The sequence below is a fragment of the Plectropomus leopardus genome, chromosome 15 (genome assembly GCF_026936395.1).
Source record: "Plectropomus leopardus strain MGB_pleo_1.0 chromosome 15, ASM2693639v1, whole genome shotgun sequence".
Classification (NCBI taxonomy): domain Eukaryota; kingdom Metazoa; phylum Chordata; class Actinopteri; order Perciformes; family Serranidae; genus Plectropomus; species Plectropomus leopardus.
In genome coordinates, this window is record NC_142190.1 from 30312150 (window position 1) to 30337146 (window position 24997).

Here is a 24997-nt window from a genome sequence, read left to right on the forward strand (position 1 = left end):
TGTGTGTGTGTGTGTGTGTGTGTGTGTGTGTGTTTGTGTGTGTGTGTGTGCGTGTGCGTGTTTGTATGAAGGGGGAAGTGGTATGGGGAGGCATGTGATTCCATGTGAAGCCAGAGTGCGGGAAAACTTGTGGCACAGGTGATGTTTTATCTATTTGTTTTTCCTTCTGCATGTGTGTTTACTAGCTCTCTTGTTATATAAGTCTGTACTGTGTGAGTACAATGCCCTAACAGCAGAGTTTATGTGATCTTTCTTCTCTCCAAACTGTTGGTCTTATTAACAGTGCTGATGCGATAATGCTGTTCAATCATTTTCATTCAAGTTACAACGCTTTGAACCCATGTGTCCGATACGTGCCCTGTAGTCCCCTCCACCTTCGACCTTGGCTGATAAGGAAGTTAGTGCAACCTGCTAAGTAGACTCAGTGTAAGCTTTGATCACTCACTACGGCGAAAGCTCAATGGAATTAGCTGCAAGCCGAACAACAGCCAGTGCATCACATCATTCCATGGAAGGGCTGCACAGTTTCTGTCACAGAAGAAAGACTCTTGCATCAGAGTGTTACGAGTGGACAGAAATACATGACATCAGGGTGTATACTTGTACGCAGCATGTGATATGTATTCACAGTTGTGGTGTGTTTCATATCAGTACCAGCATGACTCATATTGCTGCTTATCCAGCCCTCAAGACACCATCCTAATTAATCTGATTTTGATCCTCTGGCTGTGTGTGCACTGATTAAGCAGGAGTTAGTTGATAAGAACTGAATAAATAGACATCAGTTGTGCAAATGATATTCTGATTTAGATTCTCGATGAAAACATCTGCATGTTACAATAAGAAAATATGTCGAAATACGATAATGACAAGTAAAGCCAGTTCTGGCTTTGCTTTTCAGAGCCTAATGGCACTTGGAGTGAATGAACAATCACAGTTTATATTTAGGGCTGTGGAACGATTAATTTTTTAAGTCATGATGAACTCCAGAATTTCAAAAGTTAATTACGATTAATCACATTTTTTATTATGGTTACAAGTCCATTATTTTGCATTACAAAGTCCATATTGACATGGTAAAGCAACTCTACCAGATTGTCTTGATTGGGAATCTAATGACAGCATTTGCACTTTTCAGTAGTTCCAGTTTAGTTGCCTTCTTTGATTCATACAGGTCCTGTATTTGTTAAACTATCGTTCCCCATGACAGTCACAGCATACCAAGCTGAGGACCTCACTTACGTCCGGGCCACACTGTCTGCATCAGCAGTGCGTATGCGTTACAGAACCTGTTGTGTTTTTATTTTGGGGCGTGTGGTAACAGGTTAGAGCAGCCATACTGCTGGCGTGAGCTGGTGTTGCTCAGCTCCGGCAGATCTTGAAAAATGGAATCTCTGCTACAGTTTCAATGTCTGTATCTGTGACAGGCAGGATGAAATACAAATATATCTGTTTTACTCAACCTTTCTAGTTTCTGTTTGGAGATGCCAAGGTTGCCATCATACGCTGCTCATGGAGCGTGGCCCAGGTGTCAGACCCAAGTCTTCCATTGTGCTGACTGGTCTGCAGTCAGTTGCCCCCCATTTAGCAAGTTCTGTAGTTCAAGTTCTTTGAATTAATTTCATACACAGGTACGTGGTGATTCACACTCAAAAATAGTGCTTTTCCTCTGCTGCAATGCAGTTGCCGGCTGACATCAGTCTGATTAGCTGCATGTGTGTGCTCAGCCTTTAGGTGGTAGTAGTTTCAAGACTTTTCCGAGACATCTATGTTGTATGCAAAATACTGCATGTTTTTTTTCCACAACTGCATTGGCCTAGCGTAAAGTAAGCATGTCTGTAAGGGGGAGGTATCCACAGAACCTATTTTTATTCAGATATCTTGAGGTGAGAGGTCAAGGAAATGTGGAATTGCCAAAATTTCAGCTAACTTTGGAGCTACCCACTGCGCTGCTGCAATATATGTTTTCATATATGTTAAGTATAAATAACCTTTAAAGAAAGTGAATTCACACATGATTTGATTGCATTTATCTCCTTAGTAACGAATTTCAAGTGAACAAGGCTCCTGGAAATAGAATGGAAATTGAGACCATGCTCAGACTGACATGACAACATGAATACATATCGTTATGGTGAAGAGAATCTGAAAATGCCCCACCTTTCCCAACTGTGTGTACACAAATAGAGTCATATACCAATATATAGCATACCAGTCTTTGTATATTGTGGGAGTTTTTGTCAAGCATCTTGGAATCACTCCTGAATCTCCTGAAGTTGAAGCTGAAAGTTAATGCAGGACGGCACTACTCCCACATCAGAGTGGGACTAAAAGCTTCCCACGCTGACTCTCAGCAGCTCCTGGAAGAAAAGTGTCACACTGAGGAGTTGAGACACTGAGAGTTGCAAAATAGAAAATAAAATAAAAAATATAATGTATAAAATGTTTTAGAATATATATTGAAATATTGTAGCCACAGTCAAATTTCCTAAAATGTCACTGTATATAGTATGTTTCTGTATGCCCTCAGGGAAATGACCATTTAAGCAAAATTGATGTCAAAATCAGTTCATAGTTTGTCTCTCAAAATAATTACAAATTCCAAGAAATTGACTCCTGACTCCAAGACAAGTGTGATAGTGTGACAATCGGGAGTTGAGACATCAAGAATTGCAAAATAGAAAATAAAAAAGTAAAAATGTCAGAATGAGTTCATAGCTTGAATCTCTAGTAATATGTAATAATTACCAATTCACCCTTAGCACAGTGGGCTATAAGTTAACAGCAAGAACTGACATTACTTAAAAAATGAATGTATCAATAAAGGAAAATAATGGGTCATTTGAATTTGTTGTCCATGTCAGCTCATACAATCACATGTTTTATAATACATTTTATATTGCCACATCTTACATACTAAAAGCCCTGATGTTAGAAAGTGTTAACACCTGGTAATAACATGGGTTTGGTGATCCGCAAACAAGCAGTTAGCAGAGACACGTGGACCTTGCTGCACCATATCACATCTTCCACAATAATACCAATGCCATTTTTAATGTGATAAGAAAAATTCATATCATGATAATGGCAACTTGTTGACATAATGAGAACGTGTATGGCATCAACAAGCATGGATGAAAGTGAAATTGCTACCAGCCAAGAGCCACTTCAGCAGTGTGGAATCAGTGACGTCATTTGGCCTGGGCATCCTGGATGTTGTATGAACAGCCCCGGACTTTTAAGACTCTTTTTTGGGATTTACTGCTCAGAGTAAACTGTGAGCAGCTCCGAGCAGCACAGCGTCTCCCTCTCTCTCTTACTCTGTCTCCCATCGTGTGTACGCAGGAATCGGTTTCATCAGACACTCTTGCTATAACCTACGTGACGTTCACGGCTCCACAGAAAAAACCAATATAAATGTGTATGCGGGAGAGTCACTGTAACATAACTGCCTGTCAAAATAAATGCAGGTCTGTGTGTGTGTGTGTGTGAGTGCGGGGGGATCTGATCTGCAGTACTGAGTGACAAGTTACAATATGAAGAGCAGAGGAGAGTTGGCAGAGTGCACAAGTCCAGATGGAGATAACAACTCAGTCATTTAGGAGTTTTCCAAAAGAGAAAGCAATCACTTGTTAATTTACTATATATTCATGTTATTTTTAGATTCAAGGTGATATTTTGTATTTGGCAGCTAGAATGATGTATAGTTTGTGGCTGATTTTATTCTGTTATACAATTTAAGTTTTATCTGGACACTAAAGAACTGATCATGTTGACATATACAACTACTCATTTTGTTGCAGTTATCTGTTCTTGAAATTAACAAAAAATATATTCCTGGTGTTTTTCCGAGTGTTTTTCTCATATCATCAAGAATGTTGGTATTGCAAAAAATGCCCTGAAATATCATAATATTATTTTAAAGCCAAAACCCCCCACTTGTATTTAGCGCTGCCAGCTAATGATTGAATCACCCAAGATGCATGTTAATACAAGGAATAAACAAGGCCTGAGTTGCACCTCTTTATAGACAACATGAAATCTTCTCCACCACTGTTTTATTCTCCTGTCAGCTACACCTTCTGCTAACATAAAAGTGGGAAAATTATTTTTCATGTTCCCCAGTGTTTGGAAATCCACCATTTGGCTTGGAAAAGGGATAATCAGCCTTGGCGTTGCAGATATCCTGTAGGCACTGTAAAAGTGACGAGTGGTTTGTGACTGCAGAAATTGTAGCAGAGGCAGCATTGCAATTATTCAGTTTCTGTCAAAACAATATTTTTTAATAAGCTCATTGTAAACAAGCCCCCCAAATCATCTGTTCTCCCTTGGTTTGGTTCTATTTGGATGCCAGCTGCTGGCAGCTCCCAGCAGGTTAGGACCCTTCTGGAGCTCTCCTCAGATATCAGCAGAGATGGGAATAATATTAAAAAGTTCATTAGATTCTTTTACTTCCGGTGCTAAAAGAAGAACCAAAACTGCATCCCAGCCGGCAGTTTTAGGTTCTAAAAATGTCTGAGAATGGTAAAATGCAGTGTTTTAGTGATGTTTTCAGCATCAACTTTTCTTTTAGTTCACAGAATAGTACTCTTAATGTTAAGGTAACGTTTTTTCCACACTACAGGAATGCTTCTTTTTTTTTGTTTGTTTAATCTCAAGCCTTAATAACATCCTAAAAACATTTTCTGTCTGTTGCTTTTTACTCCTTTGTTTTAATGTAACATTGTGGAAGTGTTTTATAAAAAAAAAAAAAAAAAACATTCTATGGTCCGTCACCCCTCGACATCACCAAAACATTCCCAGAATGTTGCAGTTAAAACATTGCGTCTTGATCAGCATTTGACTTTATGGAAACATTATCTGGAATAATAGACATCCTTAAAAGACTTTTTGAACATTAGATTCAAAGAACCTTTTCCAAATATTGTGGGAAGGTTCCCTGCTAGCTGGGGTTGTTGGATAAGACAGATAAGAAAATGTTGTTGAGGAAGAGGACCTTGCATGTCTCTATGATTAAAATAAGGTGGGAGTTATTGCCGCTGAGGTAAATGGACCTGTAGAGTGACAGCAGTGACATTTCCATGTGGTTTAAAGGGAAACAAAGTGATGAATTATTGGTTATCTGGTTTGTTTGGCAGTTTGATTGTAGTGTGCAGACACACAATGGTTATGTCCCTGGCAGCCCAACAGAACCTGACAAATACAAGTTTGAGTGTAGAACCTTGAACATTATTTGGTTTAATGCCGCAATGATGGCTGATGACTCATCAGGCTGAACAAGTTCTTCATTCTCCATTCCTTTGTCTTTGTTGTTTGCCTCCCTCCCTCCACAGCAGAGGGGCTAGACTCAGCAATGTTCCCAATTCCTCCTCCCTGCTTCCCTCTTCACTTTCGAAACTGTCCCTCCATGTGCGATCTCTGTGATCAATAATTGATTGATGCTGAAGATTTCTGCTCAATCCCGTATAAATTTGTAATGCTTTTTAGGATACAGATATTCATTTTTGTACTTGATTTACCCCATTCTGTTCACTGTGCAGGGCTCATTAATAATGTTATTTTACTTGCCTTATTGGATAAGTGAGTTGCTAGGGTTACTAACCTGATGCCGCATTTCACTTGCCCCAGACAATTCGGAAGTCCTTATTTTTGAGCATGTGTTACATGAGATTAAATTCGTGATGCATTTCCAGTTATTCTCACAGATAAACTGCTAAATGTATGTCAGTTTGTGAGGCCAGCCTGTTACTCTGATGATAGTAGTCATGGGTTTTTTGGGGGGTTTTTTGAGTATACTTCAAACAGTAACTTAGCACTTGTCAGAAAGACCAAAGAGTGTAATATTTACTTTGTGGAGATGTTAAGTGTTGAGGGATTGCTGCACAGTTGGAAGGATCAGTGGTGAATGTATTTCTGCTCCTCTATGGCCAGGCTGCAGGGCTCAGAGTCAGCACACTGATGCAAATACCCTCGTCAAGGGACGCCTAAGCAGCAATATAGAGCGTCATAGTTTACATCACAGTAATCTTTAGGTGGAATTAGTCTTCCTATAATACGTGTGAACGTAAAAAGCAGGCAGGGGTTCTCTGATCCGTCTCATAAATACTGTATGACATAAGTATGGCAGCATGAGTCTTTTTTTTTTTCATTTCGTCTTTAGGATTTAGGAACAACTAGAAAATAAACAAACAAAACCACTCAGGAAAAAGTTTGCTGTCTTGAATACCTGAAACTATGTAGCACTGGAGAGGAAGCAAACCATGGCCACAAATTGAATCTATTTAGAAATTAGTGGCATAGATGTAATTCATGCTAAGCGATAACATCAATGGGGATGTGAGAGTTGAGATAAATAATGAGTTTGTTTCAGCCACAGCACATAGACTCTGATTGTTGAAGCTCCTTTTCTGCTGAACTGTGTCGAAGTACTTTAAAAGTGTGCTGCAGACGTTCCCAGAGGTGGAAGCATTGTTTGAAGTGAAGTAAAAATCCTTACTGTAGCTCAGGGCAGACACTCTTTGAAGTCTGGTTCGGGGTAAATATTTTAAGAGCAGTTCTGTTTTTTAAACATATTCTGGCTGAAAGTATCATTGTGTATCATATAAAAATAAATTTGAGAGAGATGCCAGAGATCATACCAGCACACAATATCATAGATGCTACAAAAAGAGGCGACTCTGCTTTGTAAGTTTTCACACAAGTTTTAACAAGCTATTTTTAAAGTTTTTGCACCAGTTGGAACAATGGAATAACCCTTAATACCACTTTAGCTATTGATAGGCTGAATCTGAATCTGTTCACACCTATATATAATGCTGCGAAAGAAACTTTTCCTGCTGCCATTTTCATGTCTTCTCTTCGTATTTTTTTTAGGGGTAACTGCTTTTTTATGTACATTTTCACATTTCATTGTATTTAATGAAAGCCATTAACCATATTAGATTGTTATTTTTCACAGTGTAAACACATAAAATGTTTAACCAAAGCTTGGAAGTTGTATGCAAATATGACCCCAATCAGCCAGATGGGGAGCTATAGGACCATAACTCCTCCTCAGTAAGTCCGAATTACACCAAACTTGGTACAGACATCTATCTTTTAACATTCTAAATAGCTGCCTCAGGAAGTACTAAAGTCAACCTAGATCTTTTGGAAAAACACATTTTTGACATCTTCTCCTTAACCCCAGGTCTGATTTGCACCATTTGTATTTTTTGTTGATCTTTAAGAGACCAAACTTATCAGAAGTTATCCAAAGCCTGTTCATATCTTACTGCGTTTTGAAGATATTGACCAATGAACTTTAAAAGGTTGAGGCTCAACATATAAAAAGACCACAACCACTGGGCCAATCATCATGAAGCTAGAAGGACATTTCTGCAAAAGTACCTGAAACAAACCCTAAAAGTTTCATTCAGATGAACCGCTTGGGGTGCCAGAAAATGCAAAAAATGGGTGTGACATTACACCAGTAAGACTTTAAATCAGAAATTATTTGTACAACTTATTACAAAACTCGCAAGGTATGTTGCATAATGTTTAACCCAAAACTATTTGAAATCATTCAGTAGATTTTTTCATTTTGGTGCACCACTATATAAATTAGGTGCACCCAGACTTTTTTACTGCACCTTTTGGTGCCACAATACAATTTTTTCAGTGGTAGACATTGGTAATTTCTTAACACACTATGTGAAGGATTGTACAGGGCTGTAAATTAAACTAAACTAAACTTCATTTCCCACAAAGCACTGGTGCAACAGAGGTTGACGGTTTTGTGTACAAATGTATCAAATCCATTGTAGTTTGAGATTATTTAAATCCAGTGTTGGGGGAAGTTTGTAAAGAAATTTACTTTGACTGAAGTAAATGTAGCACTGACAAAATGCATACATTGTTTATAATATCTGCATTTATTTGTTATTTGGCTATTATTTATGTGTGAATGTGGGAAGTATGGGTGCTTAGTGTCCTAATACTAAGTATTATAAAATCCATCACTTTATAAGTTCAAAGTTTTTGTTAAAGTGATAGTGTTCCGCTTTCTGATTGGGATGCAGGGTATATGTGTGGTGCTGTGAAGCTTTGGCAGTTTCTGTGCTTTCATCCAGTGTGAAATATCTTTAGCAACAGTGGAAATTACAGTCAATGTTAGCTGCAGTTTGTGGTTTCTAATCTCTGCGTAGGTAATGTGCCATAAAGCCGAGAATGACGGGTAAACCTTCTGGCTTCAGCTGGGATGAAATGGTCAAATTCTGTTTGAATATAGTTGACAGTAACCAGTCATTTTATGTTGAAAGAATTCCCAAAAATGTTGTGTTCCATGGTGGTGTTACAGTTCTGATGGCTTTACACTATTTTAGTTATTTAGTTTTGTGGCACCTTTTAAATGTTGTTTGTTTTTTACAATAAATTCAAGGTTAGTCTAGGCAGAAATCTGAAAAAGACAGGCAATAAAAGGCTGAATTTAAAAATAAACCCTCCTCTTGCAGCCCTCCCCTCACTAACCTCGCCCCTCCTGCCAGATAACCGCAAGCATATGCACATGCTTCATACAGTAACCCAGTTTTCCAAATACATTGGTTAATTTAATCGTATTTCAATGTAGAGTTGCACACAGCGCATTTATTAGCCCATCCTCACCCTACTTACTCTGTTTAGTAAACCACAATTGACACAATAATAAGTCAGCTAGCCACCCCACAGCCTGTCCGCCTCACACCCCGTTGCTCTTACTCGAAGGCGAGCGGGTGGTCAGCGGCTGCAGCGGCTCAAATTTGCCCAGCACAAACACTAACACAAGGTGTCATAGTGGGCTGGTTGCCAGCAGCAGGTCAGGTCAGGTCTGCCATAGTAGCTTATAGGGAGAGGAGTCGGGGCGTGTCCAGTCTGCAAGAGCTGGAGTTTGTGCTCCATGGATTTGTGTTGCCACAGCTACACTACAGACCTCCTAGTGAGGTGGTCTTTAGCAGGGGGAGTGAGGCACAGGACACACTGTGATTGAACCTTCTTGCTAACATGGCTATACAAACGTATATACTGTATATAGACTTCATCGTTTAAAGACTCTGGTTAGCAGAAGGCTAAATTATTAGCAGTCTTAGACTCTCCTTTTGAAGTCTATCTTCCATTATGATATGCGTAAAGGTTATTATAGGATTTACCAAATAGAGCCAAAATTAAACTGCCCACCCCAGCTTTAATTTTCATATACTTATTAATTATAATAATTAATAATAATAAATTAGATAATTTCAATTTCTGAAGTTGTGGGCAGGAATTAAGTGTCTGAGGGATGACATTTTTCTTTTGGATGGTGCAGAAGTTAGCTTCCCCATTGTTTCCTCATCAAAAAGCCTGAGGGATTTTTCTATTGGATTTTGTAATATGGCAGAATATAAGCTCTGTGGAAAACAAACATTTATGATACTTACATGTTATGTTCAGCAAGATAATCTTCACAAATGAGAAACACTTTTAGGATTTTTGAAGCTTATTTTTAATTTTGTTGGAAGTTTCAGTCTCATTTAGTTACTTTTTAGCAACCACCTGGGTATTTATTGATGTATTTTATTTCATAGAACAAAACATAAAACTCTCTTTAGCTTGTAACCTCACACCTTATTTCAGGCTTCTAACCAAAAACCATTCAAGAAACCCATTGACTTTGAGACGAGGAAACTGGAGGTGCTGAAATTCTAACTCATTTCCGAGTTTTCACACTCAATACTTGGGGTTCTCTATATGGGACTTAAAAATGGCAATACATTAAGGACCCACATAGTTTATACTGATTTTTGCAATGGAAAAATATCACCTTTGATTGTTTTCATATACAGTCACATTTTTTTTATTTCACTGCACAAAAAGGAAAAAGTTAAGAAAATAAATTTATATTGCAAGTTTCACCTGAAAGTGCAGCAGATGGGATTCATGTATACTCCTGGTACTGTTGGTCGAGTTTATCATTCTAGCAGAGTTACAATTGACACCTTTGTCATCCAACTACCAGCACATTGTGAGTGCAGTGTGAGTTTGCTTCTTTTTTGTAAGACTGGTAGCATTAAATAGACAATACACACTTTGTACAAGATGTGCCTTAGCCAATATACTCCTGTGCTTTCTTTTAAAAGCACTATCTATGCAAGCTTTCCTCCCACAGAATATCATGACTTACGCTCTCAGCCACAGATTTAAACTATCACATTCTTGTCTTTTTCTTTGTCGTCAAACTTTTTTGTGGTGTGGTGTTGTGTGTGTGTGTGTGTCACATCGTTAAACCTCCGTGCTGCAGCAGAGTCTGTCCAGCCTGTGGTTCCCGCTTGGCTCAACTCCCCCACAGCGGGGCGGGGTGTGGGAGGGAACTTGTTTGCCGCAGTTACCGATGCAGCGATGGGGAAGCAATTCATTGCTGTCCCACAACACTGACAACGCTCACACACACACATACACACAGACACAGGCACACGGACACACACACACACACACACAGACCGGCACAATGAGCAGCCAGTCTGAGTGCTGCCAGAGAGCAGGCAGTAGTTTGAAGAGAGCACTTCCCAGCTAGGGAGATAGCAGGAGCAGGTTGAATCTCCACACAACCACACACACACACACACACACACACATACATACACATGCACACACACACACACACACATACAGTCATACACAGGCATGCAGGAGGAGAAGGAAAAGAGCGTGGAGGTAAGGAAAGACTTGGTCACAGTTTAGTATTAACAAGTGATATGTGGGTGAGAGAGAGAAACCTGCTGTATGTGAATATGTGCATAGGCATGTGTGCAGTGTGTGTCTGTGTGTGCCAACTCTCCCTGCAGTCTGGGGTGGTAAGGAGCTTGAACTCAGTAGCAGAAAACTGCAGCAAAGTCTGTTTTTCTTCTGAACCTCACCAGCCTCTCTCTCTGCTGTAGTTTCCTGCTCTCACTCTCACTGACGTCTTACCACAGTGAAGTTCAACCATACAGGCTTACAGAGCTCAGCCTCTGAATCATTCATATATGTAAATCTCAGGGGCGAGCTACTGTAGGCCCTTCTGTGTGCTACGCTCTGCTTTATTTGTGACAGTGCAGCCACTGAACACATCACAAAACAGCCAGCGTCAGAACGAGGGGCTTAGCCAATTCATGGCTTAGCTGATTGACAGAAAACTAATTTGTCATAATCCAATAATTGCTTAAGTCATTTATGATGTAAAACTACCAAACAAGTGATGGTTGCATCTTATTACAGTGGATTGTTGTTAGTTTTCCTGCATTTTGCACTGTTGTGAATCAAAAACTTCAGTTATGGATTAGACTTGGATGGTATTACCATTTACCAGGGTGTTTAGAAATCCTGAAGGTATGTTTTATATTATCATAATGAATACAGGTGCTCTTCTCTCCATTAAACTCATTGTATGTAGTGTACAGCACGCACCACTAGAGCTCAGTCTCTTCTCTTATTTATAGACTGTATCTAAGTATGGACAACGTTACAGTTCCCACAACATTTCAATCTCGATCGCCCCCTGGTGTCTAAATGTAGCACAGGTCACAAAGCCCGTCCCTTCATGTTAGTGAATGGACATAGGCCAAACTAAAAACTAGAAGTACACATTAAATACATTTTTCCCAAAGATGGTTTCATAGGTCTCATCACCCTGATGTTTGTTTTTATGATAAGTTTGGTTTTAATGAGTTATTCAGTTGTACAAAAAGGGGATTTTCTGCCATGATTGACAGCTGTGACATCCATGAGCTCACTTCCAGTGGGGCTGCTCCCGATTGGTTGGCCTGGTATTTTGTTGCGGGAGGATAACTTTACAAAATAGAGTATACAGAAGATTGTTTACAGAGACAAACTGAATAGACAGACAGAGAGATATTCTTAGGATTATGGAAGTTCTGTTGTTGAGAAAATGTAGTGCCAAAAGAAAAGGGCTGTCTGACAGAAAGGGAAAGTGATGAAAATATTCTCAATATATCGTCCTTTAAAAGCAATATTGATTTTTAAAATAAGTTTTGCTGCTGAACACCATCCATTGCAGTACATAAGTGCAAGCATCTTTGGTTTGCTTCTCCAAACTTGGAGCGTCCCAGCTGACATCTACTGTACTTATACACTGACTGTGGATAAGTACCTTATACAACATTCAAAAAATCATAACTATTCTTTTTAAGTACCAAATAATCATACATTGCCTGCTGCTCAGTGGTCACCTGGTGGTAAAACACATCAATGAATGCTTATTTAGACCTATTACTAATAGTGATCGGCTAATTTAGACTTCATAGGTTGTGTTATCTTCATTGTAAGGCTCAAATATGGTCTGCAGCTCTAAGACATTTTTTTTCCTCCAGTCAAAACGTCTCTTCTGACAGTAAATGTTGCTGACTCCTGCTAAAGGTAATGGCTTCAGTTTCAGTAGACACATGAAACTACTTTAATAACGACAGATTTAGTGTTGTCTGCCTGTCCAGGGACTGCACATGGAAAGTATCTGAAGCTGAACTTGTCATAAAGCAGATCTTTTTTATAATATAGTTTTCTGGACATATGTCATAACAAATAAATGTAGTAAAACTAAACATAACTTCAACTACATGTGGATCTGTATGGCAGGTATACGCCTCAGATTAAAAGGAAAATATTAGTTTGTTACAGCTTAGATTTTATGTAAGCTGTTCCCTTACTGCAGTTACTCTGTGCACAGAGAAATCTGAAAGAAATAATGTCCAGAGCAGCTAAGATAAGTTGTAATTAAAATCTTTTTAAAAAACTTTTTATTCTTTCAACATAAAGACGACACAAACACATATAACATATAACACAGAGATGCTCACAATAAGTTCACATTTGTTGTATTTTTGGTCTTTTCATGTCCACTACTAAGTAACCATTTATGGTAATACCACTTCCTATAAAACACTTGCTAACTCGGCAAATGCCCCCCACCTTTCTGTTTACAGTCTCAGATAAAGAGCACAAAAAATATAAAAGTTTGACAAAACAGTAATAATAATATCAATAAACCAAATTAAAAACAAAAAGAAAAAACAAGACAGAAAGAGAAATTAACAACTAAAACTAAGATATGAAAACAAAGCATAAGCAAGGTTAAAAAAAAAAAAGAAATGTGTGGCAAACAGGGACCACTGTTTATTATTATTTCATTTTATTTTATTTTATTTTTTTTTATTTTATTTTATTTTATTTTATTTTATTTTATTTTATTTTATTTTATTTTATTTTATGTATTACTGTTAAGAGTATTATCCTTAGTAGAGTTATCATTTTTCTACAAGAATTATACCTAATATTAATTTAGGACCTGGTGAATTTTGTAATGAACTTGGCTCAATAAGTGTTCATTTTTGCATAACATTTTAAGTCATAGTTTAGTGTTCATCTTTGCTTATGTTTAAGCTGTGGTTGTGGAATTAATTTATTATACATGTGAGGCACAGCATCATAAAACAGTCGGTGTACAGCAATTATAGAATCCTTCCTGAAAAAAAGGATTCTTTGAGCCCCGGAGAGGCAATCCCTCTTCAGCGTGTGATGTTGGCGAGTGGCGTGCTGCTGTTTTGTTCTTTGGGCGGATTGTTCTCCGTGCATAAAATATCAGTTCCTGTCGTCACAAAACACCACGTTTGTGATCAGGAATCCTCCATTGAAGCCTGTGGCAGCCGCTGTCTCACGAGCTGTTACTCAGATGAGGGTTTGAATGTTGTGTGTTGGGGGACAGGTGTGTGTTTTATTCTGCTGCCTTTCTCCTTGTTCGGTGGCTTGAGTCACTTTGTAGTTGAACAACAGGAGTCATTTTTGTTGTTGTTTTGGCACTTCACACTTCGTCATCTACTGGGTGTTTGTAATGTTTATCTAATTTTTACTGTATCTGTACTGTTTTTATGACAAGAAGTGCTCCTGTTAGTTATATAAGAAAACTACTGTTAAAAGCTACCGTTGTCATCTCGACAAATCAGAATAATTTTATGTTTTTACAAGCCAGTTTGAGCTGTCTACTTTGTGCGAGGAAGCTGTTTGTGATAATTATTAGAAAAGCATGTTGACTTCGCTTGTTATTGTTCCACGGCCTCTCTCTGTGTGAGCCAATGAAGTGGCCTCCAGCCCATTCATACTGTCTCTCTCTGTCTTCCCTCCCTCCCTCTCTGGCTCGTCCTTTGTCTTGTCAGAAAGCAGGTATTGTTCAGAGGGGGAAGCCCCCCTGGTTTTCTGGACTGGATGTGAGGGAATGTTAGAAGTAAAAATGTGGGGAAAGAGAAAGGTAATGCAGTTCTCAGCTGGAAGAAAGCAGAAAGAAACCATTCCTCCAGCATTTAGGCTGTCTTTGTCTATCACCGAGTTAACATAATGAAGAATCAAATTGAAGAAGATGAGCATTTGGGATGTTTTGGATTTTAAAAAGTCCATTTTTAGCTTTGCAGGATGAAGGTGAAGTGCTTTGTGAATACTCTGTGCGTCTTCATCCAGAGACTAGTGTTGGCAGACTGACAGCAGCACACTGCAACACTTTACCAACTCTGAGCAGGCAAAAAAAAGAACTCAGTCCACAGTAAGCTTCATTTCAAATTACCTGCATCTGTGCAGCATTTTGGATATCATTGGCTTTCCTCACTAACACAGAGGCTGTTTTCCCTTCCTGCAGCAGCCCAGCATTATATTGTTTCAAAATGAACGTAGTACATAAGATGAGGATGGTGGATGACTTGACACTAAAGCGAGACTCCTGCCAAGCTGCAGACCACTGTTTGAGACCAATAAACAACAAAAGCGGGCGTGATTTAGAGAGACATTGCTGTGTTTCCAGCAGCCTCTTAGTGACCCGGTGCTCTTTTACAATCAGTGTTTTAGTCATCAGTCAGGGGGGTTTTCTCTACTCTTTTTTCACCAGCTTGTTTGGCAATCGTGGATGTTAGATTACAACCTGTTGCTGGTTTTCAGCAACCTTTTTAGGCACCAAACATGGGAGTAATTTAGTGACCCATTGCTATTTTATAAAAAAGCTTTTCAGTCAGCAATTAGAGGTGATTATATTTGATGTGTCTTTTTCTATTTTTTGAACATTTTTTTTTTGTTTGTTTGTTTTTTGATAATTTAGAGTTTTTTTTTAGCTGTTTTTTAAAATAATTTGGATGGCTTTTGGGTGTTTTTCTTAATTATAAGACTGGGTGTGAGGGTTTTTTTCAATTTTTCAATTCTAATAATTGTGAGTATTTCTTTTTTATTACTATATTAAGGTTCTGGCATGTTTTTTTTTTTTAAACTTTTTTCTGCATAAATACATTTTCCTGATTATACGTACTTACTTTTAGTTCTAGTTTAGGACTTTAACTTGTAACACAAGGTGGTATTAGTACTTTTACTTAAGTAAAGGATCTAAATATTTTGTCCACCACTGATAACAACATATTTAAGTGCTTTGCTTTCCTTTAAGCTTAGCCAGAGAGAGAGTTTATTTATTTACATTTATTTATTTACATTGGATCCCCATTAGTTGTTACCGTAGCAACAACTATTCTTCCCGGGGTCCACACAAACAAGACAAAACATACAAGATCAATCAATTATACATTAGTAATAAAAACTTAGATGAGTATTATAATCACAACAAACAAGGAGCTAAATAATTCATTGTGTATGAGTACATAGACAGTTTGAAATAGTTTGCTTAAAACTTATCTTATTGGTGATCTGGATCAAGTACAGAGGTAGTTAATTCCAGTTGAACATTGCCCTGTACATGACAGTTCTCTTGGATTTTGGCAGTGGTAAGGTGAAGTGCCCAAAGAAAGCTTGTCTTGTGGCATAACTATGTCTGTTATTTGTGCATGTTAGCTGGGTATGATGGTTTTCTATAGATATATATGTTTCTTACAAACTGGACGAGGCTGCATGTGAGTCTCTCATCTACCTTTAACCATGACAGTCTTGCATGCATCTCTTCAACACTGTGCCTCATTGAGCGGTGCAGAGCCAGTCGAGCTGCTCTGTTCTGTGTGAGCTGGATCTTATCAAGGTCTTTTTTCAAAGAATTAGACCAAACAGCTGGACAGTAATCTAGGTGGGATAAGACCAAAGACTGTATGACTTGTTTTATTGTATTATCTGTTAGAAAATAAGCATAAGCATTTTTTTCTGATGATAGAAATGCCTCTGCTCATTTTTGCAATTATATTATTAACTTGAGTTGTCCATGAAAGTTTTTCATCAATTGTTACACCCAAGAGTTTGGCCTTTTTAACCTGCTTAATGAGTTCCCCTTGCAAGGAGATGCACAGCTGAGGGTTATATATTCAACCTTTATGGAAAAGCTCGTCTCAGTCTATAGGTGAAACCTTGCTACAGCAGTATTATTGGTATGCCTGCTGTCATCCCTTTATGCTTTCAACCATAACAACACAGTAATAAACCCTAACATGCTCTGTAATACCGTAAAATTAGAAACTGCACTCAGGATTCCTGACACACTAGTGTCATGTGTGGTACCTTGAGTCCCTGTGATGTAATGCACATAGGCCAGAATTCATTTCATCATCATGTAACAGAACATGGCTGCCTTCTGTTGATGCGTATCCACAGCCACTTGAGAGATGGTGTTTATATTCCTCTTGAATAGACATATTTGTAATTGGATCATTAACCCCGTGTGGGGGAAGTGCTGTGTGTAAACATCATCCATCAGCCACAGAGTGGGTTCAGTCTGCAGTTTGGATTCCACATGCTATTTTTCTCTGAGTCACAGGCTCTGTGGTGGTGGAGGTTTCATCTGGAAATTCAATTCATTACTTTCAGTATAAAAATGTAAAAAGTGATTGAAAAGACATTAGTGCATAGTATTTGAAATGGTAATGAATCAAAATAAATATATGGATCTGGGGTGTAGACATCTGATGGCTGGCTTTGGGCCTAGTTGTCTGGGCACAGAGCTGATCTCACGTTGCTTGAGATAAACTGTAGCTAAGATAACCTGCAAACCACCTCAGCAGCAAACACATGAAGAGCTGCTGATTAAAATGCTTACCTTCAACTAAAAGCCACAGAGTTACACTCATCAGTCAAGTCAAGTCAATGCTTTTTATAAAGCCCAACATCACAAATCACACATTTGCCTCAAGGGGCTTTGCATTCTGTGCAGCATATGTCAGCCACTGCATTTGTAAAAAATCTCTCAGAAAACCCGAGAACTGGAAAAATGGAGGAAACCTCAGGAAGAGCAGCAGAGGAGGATCCTTCTTCCTGAGAGTGCACATAGACAAGCTTTCATTTGAGTTGACAGTCTCGAGGATGGAGAATAAAATTTGCTCTGGTTTTGTCACTGTGAGAGGAGATGTTCTCTTGAGGAAGGGCCCGGTTGCTGATTCCTTTGGGTTTTACCATCTTGCAATGTCACCCAAGATCTGGGTGACCTGTCATTGCCTGCAGTCAGAACGTTCCCCCCACACACACACATGTGAATGCCTGGTTGTAGAAACAATGCTTCAGTTTAGGAGTTAGTGTCAAATGCCAGTTTGCACATTGGAGTGTGTGGCTTGCATTTTGTATGTGCACACGTGCATACTTGTCTCACAGATTTTGTTGTTCTTCATGAAATGTGCTGTGGACTCGCTTATCTCAGGAACCCTGGTTAACCCTTTGAAACCTGCATCAACATCACTTTTCTTGTGCTGCATTCAAATGCTTTCACAAGTATTTAAACTTCTGAACCCTGAGCAAATTAGTTTGCTTTGTTTGAAAACATGCGGATCAGTCAATGAGCAACTTGGCAAGAAGTGCATCGCAAATTGCCAAAAATGAATACATTTGGAAAATTATTTGTTTTTTTTAAAGCTGGGGAAAATGGGGGTGCCCAGTAGCTCAGTTGGTAGAGCTGGCGCCTCATGTATGGAGACTAAGTCCCTGCCGTAGCAGCTGTGGGTTTGATTCTGGCCTGGGTCTTTTGCTGCATGTCGTCCCCTCTCTCTCTCTCTCTCTTTCAGACTTGTACTGTCCTATCACAATAAAGGTAAAAGCCTAAAAAAAAAAAAGCTGGGGGAAATGTCAAAATTATCATGATTATATATTTTATTTTATTTTACAGAATTATTGTTATCATTATTGTTCAAGCACTTTTTCAGGTAATTTCCTTTCTTTAAATAATCATTTATTTATGTTATTTTCTTGTTTTTGCTTATTTTTGATTTTTCAATTTTCTTGTACTTTTGGATAATTTCTCCTTCAGTTTAGTGAATTCTCGTAGGTTTCACGTGGTCATTTGATCCACATTGATCTCAGTGATTGTTTATTGAGGTGTCATTGAGTTATTAGTTAAGAGTGCTCTCTGTTCCACTTTTAAACAGTGTAATATCCTCAGTGTTACAGTTCCATCTAGTGGTTCACTGTAAACAATACTGAACTGGATACTGTAGTGTTATACTGGTGAATCAGGAAGCAGAGTTCACACAGTTAGTGCCAAGGTGTTTGGAGAGAGCCCGATGCTGCAGCTACTGCAGCTGGGTCGGATGCTGTAGTCCTCCCACCAGCATGACTCGTCAGACTTTAAATAATCTCATCCTCTGCAGCTCTCCTGCACGCTGACCACTAATGGTTAGCCATGTGCAAGTCATGCTGAAATACATTTTTCTTCATCCTCTTTGATGACCATTGATAATTTAACTCAAATGTTAACTGTGAAAATGCGTTCATCTTTGCAAAGCAGGGTTTATTCCACTAACCATTAATGTAAGTAATAGTTGATGTAATTAACAGCTACACTAAAGCAGAGCGATACATAAACAGTTTAAAGTTCTAGTGATAGAACTCTATATCAGGACTCACTGAAAGCCTCTTGTCCAATTACATGACTTGGTTGGAACTAACTGTATAAAGCATGTTAACTCAAGCACAATTAGCTGGTACTACACTCACTCTCATACAGTGAGGCTCAAAAACAGAGCTGAGGAAAAAACACAGTATAGTTTGTGATTACATATCACCCTGTCCAACAATGTTTTTCTCCATTTGAATAATTCCCTCAGAAACAGCACATTTTAAACAGCTTGCTGGAAGAACTGCTTGTCCTGCGGCTTGTCCTTAAACTCCCTGACCCACTCGCAGGATGTGCAAGTCTCCAGCTGTAGACCCTCCTGCACTTGCTGCTTTCCTGCATGCCGAGAAGTCAATAAAGCGTTCCTATTGACTTTGGCATACTACAGAAAACAAAAAAAAAGCCATTATGAGTTTAGGGCTAGACAACCCATCAGACCAAACAAAGATCCAAAATAAGCACGGAGTAACTTCTGAGTCCCTACAGGACTGGTTGTTCATGTACAGCGGTCAACAGTCAGTGAGGTAGGTACATTTGGTTTCCAGTGCCTCTTCATAATTGGACAAAGAATTTCCCATCCATTTCTCTCAGGATGAAATTTAAAATTCATTCCAAGGGATGTGTTCCCTGAGTTGCCTTTGAAATGATCAAAACCTGTCACAGTTGCTCTTGACCTACCCTCAGAAACTTTTGCTATTCTATGAACGTGAGAGAAAGTGATGCATTAAGGCCACATTTAGACAAGAATAGCTGATGGAGGTTTTAAAGTGTAGGGCCAAACCTTTGCCAGCTGGGGGCGCCTTCAACGTCAAGACTGTGAGAGAGTGCCCGGTTGACCTGCTGCTACATGCACACAGCAGTTACAAACTAAATATAAAACAAAAGCAGTGAAGATTTTTTTCTAAATGCACCAGTTTGGGAGCAGTAATCTGGCTGATTACTGCAGTGATGAGTTAAATTCCTCCATAGAAATATGATTCAAAGGAGGAGGAGGATGGAAAGGATGATCAAGGGAGAGATGGAGAAAGTGGGCATTGAAGAACACAGTGAGGGAGAGAAAGAGAGAGGGAGGGAAGAGAAGTGTATGGTGGGGACAGTGTGTGTTTGTGTGTGTGAGCGAGCTAAAGCCCGTATGTAAAACCTCGCTGTCACAAAGCGTGAACCCTCTTTCTAGCTCTCTGGTTTGGTGCGACTGTAGCTTTCCGTCTTCCTGCCTTGCAGCTCTGTGCCAGAGCAGCGTGCGTCCAGCTGGTGTGATTTTTTTTTTGAACAGGATGTCTCCTATAGTCAAAAGCCCAGAGTGCACCCCTTTGCTGTGCCACTGCAAAGTTGCATGCACCAACAACACTTTGTCGTTGATGTTTGGATGCAAGGTAGGTTGCAGACCGCTCTCTTTGCTTCAGAGGAACACGGTGATGTTGACAGCTGCTCATTTTGAGTAGAAGTAGATAGACCTTTTTTGTCAGTGGCTTCTGAGTATTATCCTGTGGTGCTCTCTGTATTATTGTGTGTGATATCTCTGGGAAAAGAATTACACTATTGGTTGTGTTCTTCTATAAACTGATATGTGAGAAAACTATTATTTTTTTTCTAAAAGACAGCGCTAACAGTTTTGTTTTTCCGTGTGTGACCCTTGAAGCTGTATTAATGCTTACTGAGGCTTAATGAGGGCATATTAACAGCTACTGTAGTATTTCTGCATCCCTGTACTGTCACCCTTCATTTAGCTTAGTGGCAGTTGAGTGTAAGCCCTACACTCCTTCTCATTTTCCTCTTTCTCCTGTTTGCTTTTAATAGTACTTTAAGATGAGCAGTTGTGGCCACAGAGTTTTCTCCTACCGTGTCAGGGATGAAGTTTCACTGTTATAATGATTTAGATGTATCAGAATATCAATGTTTGATGATTTTGTTTCCTTAATTACACAACTTACACTGAAGTCATTCAGATTCTAACTCTAAATTCTCAGGGATGTTATATTGCTATGTTTTATGCATATAGTTTGCCTCTGCATTCATATGCTTAAGGATACACTTAGCTGTCCTGTCTGTTTGTTCTGGCAAGCCCATAAAAATTGCTATTGTTGACTGTGGACAATTAATTCCGCCTTGACGTGCTCCTCGGAAATATATCATATTAAAATATAAAATATCATATTAACCAAAGTCATAACTAGGAGTAGAAAATTGGAAAATTCTGATGATACCGGAGTTGTGATGTTTGTGTGACATTTCAGGGCAGCAGAAATGGAGGAAAACATAGAAACAGTGTCAGCAATTTCCGATAAAAAATTATATATTGCATTATTTTGCTCTCAGTTGCTACCATTTACTTTTAGTAGTTGCATATTTTATTATCTGCATCTATTAGCTGTAGCAAGCAAGCAAACTTTGAACTATAAAGCATGCCAGGCGAGTATATTAACATTAATAACAACTTTATTTTATAACATGAGTTGCCAATTTGGTGCCATAAATACATAAACATGGCGGGCAAAAGTCAATGTTTGGTCAATGGTACGAAACTTTTTATTAATTCACATACTAAATAGCAATTTTTGATTACTTGTTTAGTGTAACATGGTATTAATGTTAACTGCTGTCCATGCAGAGAGACCTAGATTAAATATAAAGATATATGATATATTAAATGTATATAAAATAAATAAAATAATACATAAAAAATATAAATATACTGGAAACAGCTATCAACCTCTTGTTTAAATGCTCGTAGCATTAAAATGCAACCCACTGTCATTGTAGCTTCCACGTTGTTCCCATTTTATGACCTATAAGCACATAAACACAACGTTGGATGAATGACTTCGCACCTCGGAAACTGTGAACTCCTGACAGCACATTAATGCAGCTTAACACTAACTATTAGCTACTAGGGATATAAATATAAATCACTTTTTCGTCACCATACATTGTGATTTCAGTCTGTCACAATACCATTCTGATTTGATTGAATTCAGGGCTCTGCAGTCAATATGAGACAATGTCATATGAATATTAACAGTCATTTCACCTCCTCCTTTCATGCTTTTGACCATAAACGATATAAATGACAAATAATTAATGTCAATAACTGCAACTATTTAAATGCAGTAAAGTTTACTTAAATTGATTCCACCAACACAAACAGCATGTCGGATAAGCTAGCCTTTATTTTTCTGTTCTGTTCTGTTTTCAATTTAACCCAAATCATCATCTTTTTTCCTCAAGTTCTTTAGCTAACTGGCATAAAGCCTCACAGGCAAGGCAGCTTTTCATGAACCGGGCAATTTAAAGTACTTTACAGAGCAATAAACTATAAAACACATGAAAGGACAGAATGAAAAGTGAAGACACAAGATATGAATGGTAATATTAATAACTACTTGATTTACATTTTTTTTTTTAAAAAAATCAACATTAAATATAGAAAAAGTGCAGACAGAGGGTGCAAAGATAAAAAGTTTCATTAAAATGATTTAAAATAAAGTTTAAAAATGAATTTGCCAACATTAATCAGTGGGACAGGCAGTGTGGAAAAAAAAGTAACGTTAGAAAATTGAGGATGAACAGACATGAGCTACAGAACTACAACATCCCAAACATCATGACAACAGTCTGTTTAGGACTATGAGTTATTCCATATCATCCCATAAATAACAGTGAGGTATATTTAACAGTGAATGGAAAAACACCCAGACAGCATGTGGGTACAAAAGCCATCACTCATCGAAAAAAACTCTGACACACTGAAGCTAAAAAAATCCCACTTCATGCCAACAGAAATGTGTACATTTGACTGTAAGAGCTAGAAAAACAGAGGGCAGGTGCTCTCTGTTTTTCCCATAGCTCAGCTCTCCCTCCAACTGTCTGTAGGAATTAGGACTGGAGCAGACAATGTTGGGGGTGTCGGGGGGGAGGTGGTCTAACTGTAGGTATATAAAGCCACAGAAAGAGGTCAGTGCACACAACCGCTAGGAGATTCCACACTAAATCTGCACAGAGGCCCGGAATCTGCCCTCGGCCATGCCAGCCCACATTTTCATCTCATCTTGATTCTGCTGGTTGGGTCTGTAGTGAACATCAAAGAGAAGGGATCCTCTCAGCGGAGCATGACAACACCACACACACGTGAGCGGTGACACTCTGCACACAGCCCGGCCGGCCCCACAGCCACAGCATATTAGAAACCTTCACGGTGACAGTGTGCAGTGTTTGTGCTGTGCTGACTTCACCAGCCTTAACCAACATGACATGATGAAAAAAACATGGGGAATCATTTTTTTATACAAATTAACTATTATAAGTACTGTAATGGGTGACTTATGTGGGATTTACTCTCGCTGTATATTAAATTACATGACAAAAAGCTTTAAATATGGTACATATTACCAGAAAAGCATGCATCATACACTAGAGAATTGCATGTGTGGCAAACAAACACAAATATTTTCTGTGTGTATTGTGCTCTGATTTTGCGCCAATATCCATGAAAAAATAAAACTGCTTTCTGTGACTTTTTTTATTTAAAATAAATACTGAATACTACCATTTAAAGTTGAATATCCCTCACCTATGCTAAAATAAAAAGCACAAGTCCCTCAGTAGTGCTTAATTTTTTTGCTCTACGCCTTCCCCCCTCATAAATAACAAACAGTCCCGGCGCAGCGACTAGGAGTTTGCACAGAACACTGAGTTTAAGTCTTGTTGGGGTGTATTCACGAAAGAGCAGCAGAAACTGGATTTAGTACAATTTCAGTCGGGCTAACCTATTTACATGTGTTTTAAAAGTCCAGATTTAGTCAGACCAACACAATAATTGGACCTTTTCTAACATCATCTTAAAATACTGATAGTCACACACTGTCAACTTTGTTATTTTAAAAAAGTCAGGGAAAAATGTATAAGGAAAAACTACATTTATAGATTATTATCATAATTATATATTTGAAATTATGCTACAGAAATATAATATATTATGCACTTTTTCCAGGTCATTTCACCTTTTTCTTATTTATTTATTTAATGTATTATTATTTTTTATTTATTTATTGTAACTAATTTCCGTATAATTTTCTTGTACTTCTAACTATTTTCTTAAATTTTTGGGTCATTTCCTCTTTTATTGCTCATTATGTTCTTCCCATATTTTTGAAAGAATTTAAGCTAATTTTCTCAGGTTTCAAAGGGTTAATGTTGCTTTCTGCACCAACTGCCACTGTCCATACACTAATGATTTGTTCTCAGTCATTTTAGTCTCTCTGGTTAGATATAGTGAGGCTTAACTGATTGATGATCGCAGGCTGCAGATTGCCATCTATGGACATGGATTTATTGTTGTTTTTTTACATGAGGGCTCATGTTGCTGGTGTTGTTTCACTAGTGTGCGCATTTGTATGTTCACACCCCCCATTTAAATGATAAACAATAAGGTGTCCTCGGAGCATGTTTTAACTGACCTACCCTTTACTCTCACTTAAGTATCTACAGTTATTACACAAGTACTTAACTTGAGAAAACTTTGTTTACAGGAACAGTACTTTTACTTGAGTATAATATTCTAGTACAACAACAGGGTGCTGTTCTCAGATCACTCTCTCCTACTGTCAGTGCTGCTCTCTGCTCCCTCGCCTCAACATGCTGGCACTCTTTATGTGGCAGCGGTCAGTTGTCATGCAGTTGATGTGCAGATTGGATACTTTCACACAGACAAATGGGGGTGTGTCTGATTCTCACAGACACAGAGACTCAGAGAGAAGCCAAATACTTCTCCAGGCTCCTACCCTTACACCACATCATTACAGTTTTAACGCAGTCACTCTCAGGTTGTACATCATTTTGTTTTGGCAGCTTCGAGCACACGAGCATTTTAACACAACAATCCCTATAACATGACTGTTGAGTTAATGTATACATAGAATTAAGTTCAAGTCTCATTTTTGCAGTTTTATTCCCGTTTGGTATGATTCTCTTCTTTTTCTTACACAAAATCTGCTATCCTGCATCTATGTGTTCACACAGCTCACTGTAACCTTAATTTAGTGCAATCAGACAACTACAGTTCTTATAGCCTACATGTGTGTCCTGTGTACAAAAAAATATAATAAGCAGCATGGAGTCATACTGAGGAGTACTGAAAATCATTAAGCAGTAAAGACATAAATGAAATAAGTG

General features: G+C 38.4%; 1 protein-coding gene across 36 annotated transcripts in view; it reads left to right on the forward strand.

The window, feature by feature from the left end:
• Nucleotides 1-24997, forward strand: part of dlg2 (discs, large homolog 2 (Drosophila)) — a 259394-nt gene that overhangs the window by 76300 nt on the left and 158097 nt on the right. For 2 of the 36 annotated variants that reach the window (XM_088088593.1, XM_088088595.1), the window contains exon 1: nucleotides 10459-10707. The exons of the other annotated variants lie outside the window; for them this stretch is intronic. In XM_088088593.1, the coding sequence (XP_087944719.1) occupies nucleotides 10678-10707 (30 nt within the window). In that variant the 5' untranslated portion in view covers nucleotides 10459-10677. Of the gene's footprint in view, nucleotides 1-10458; nucleotides 10708-24997 lie in introns of those variants that run through there. 36 annotated transcript variants of the gene reach the window in all.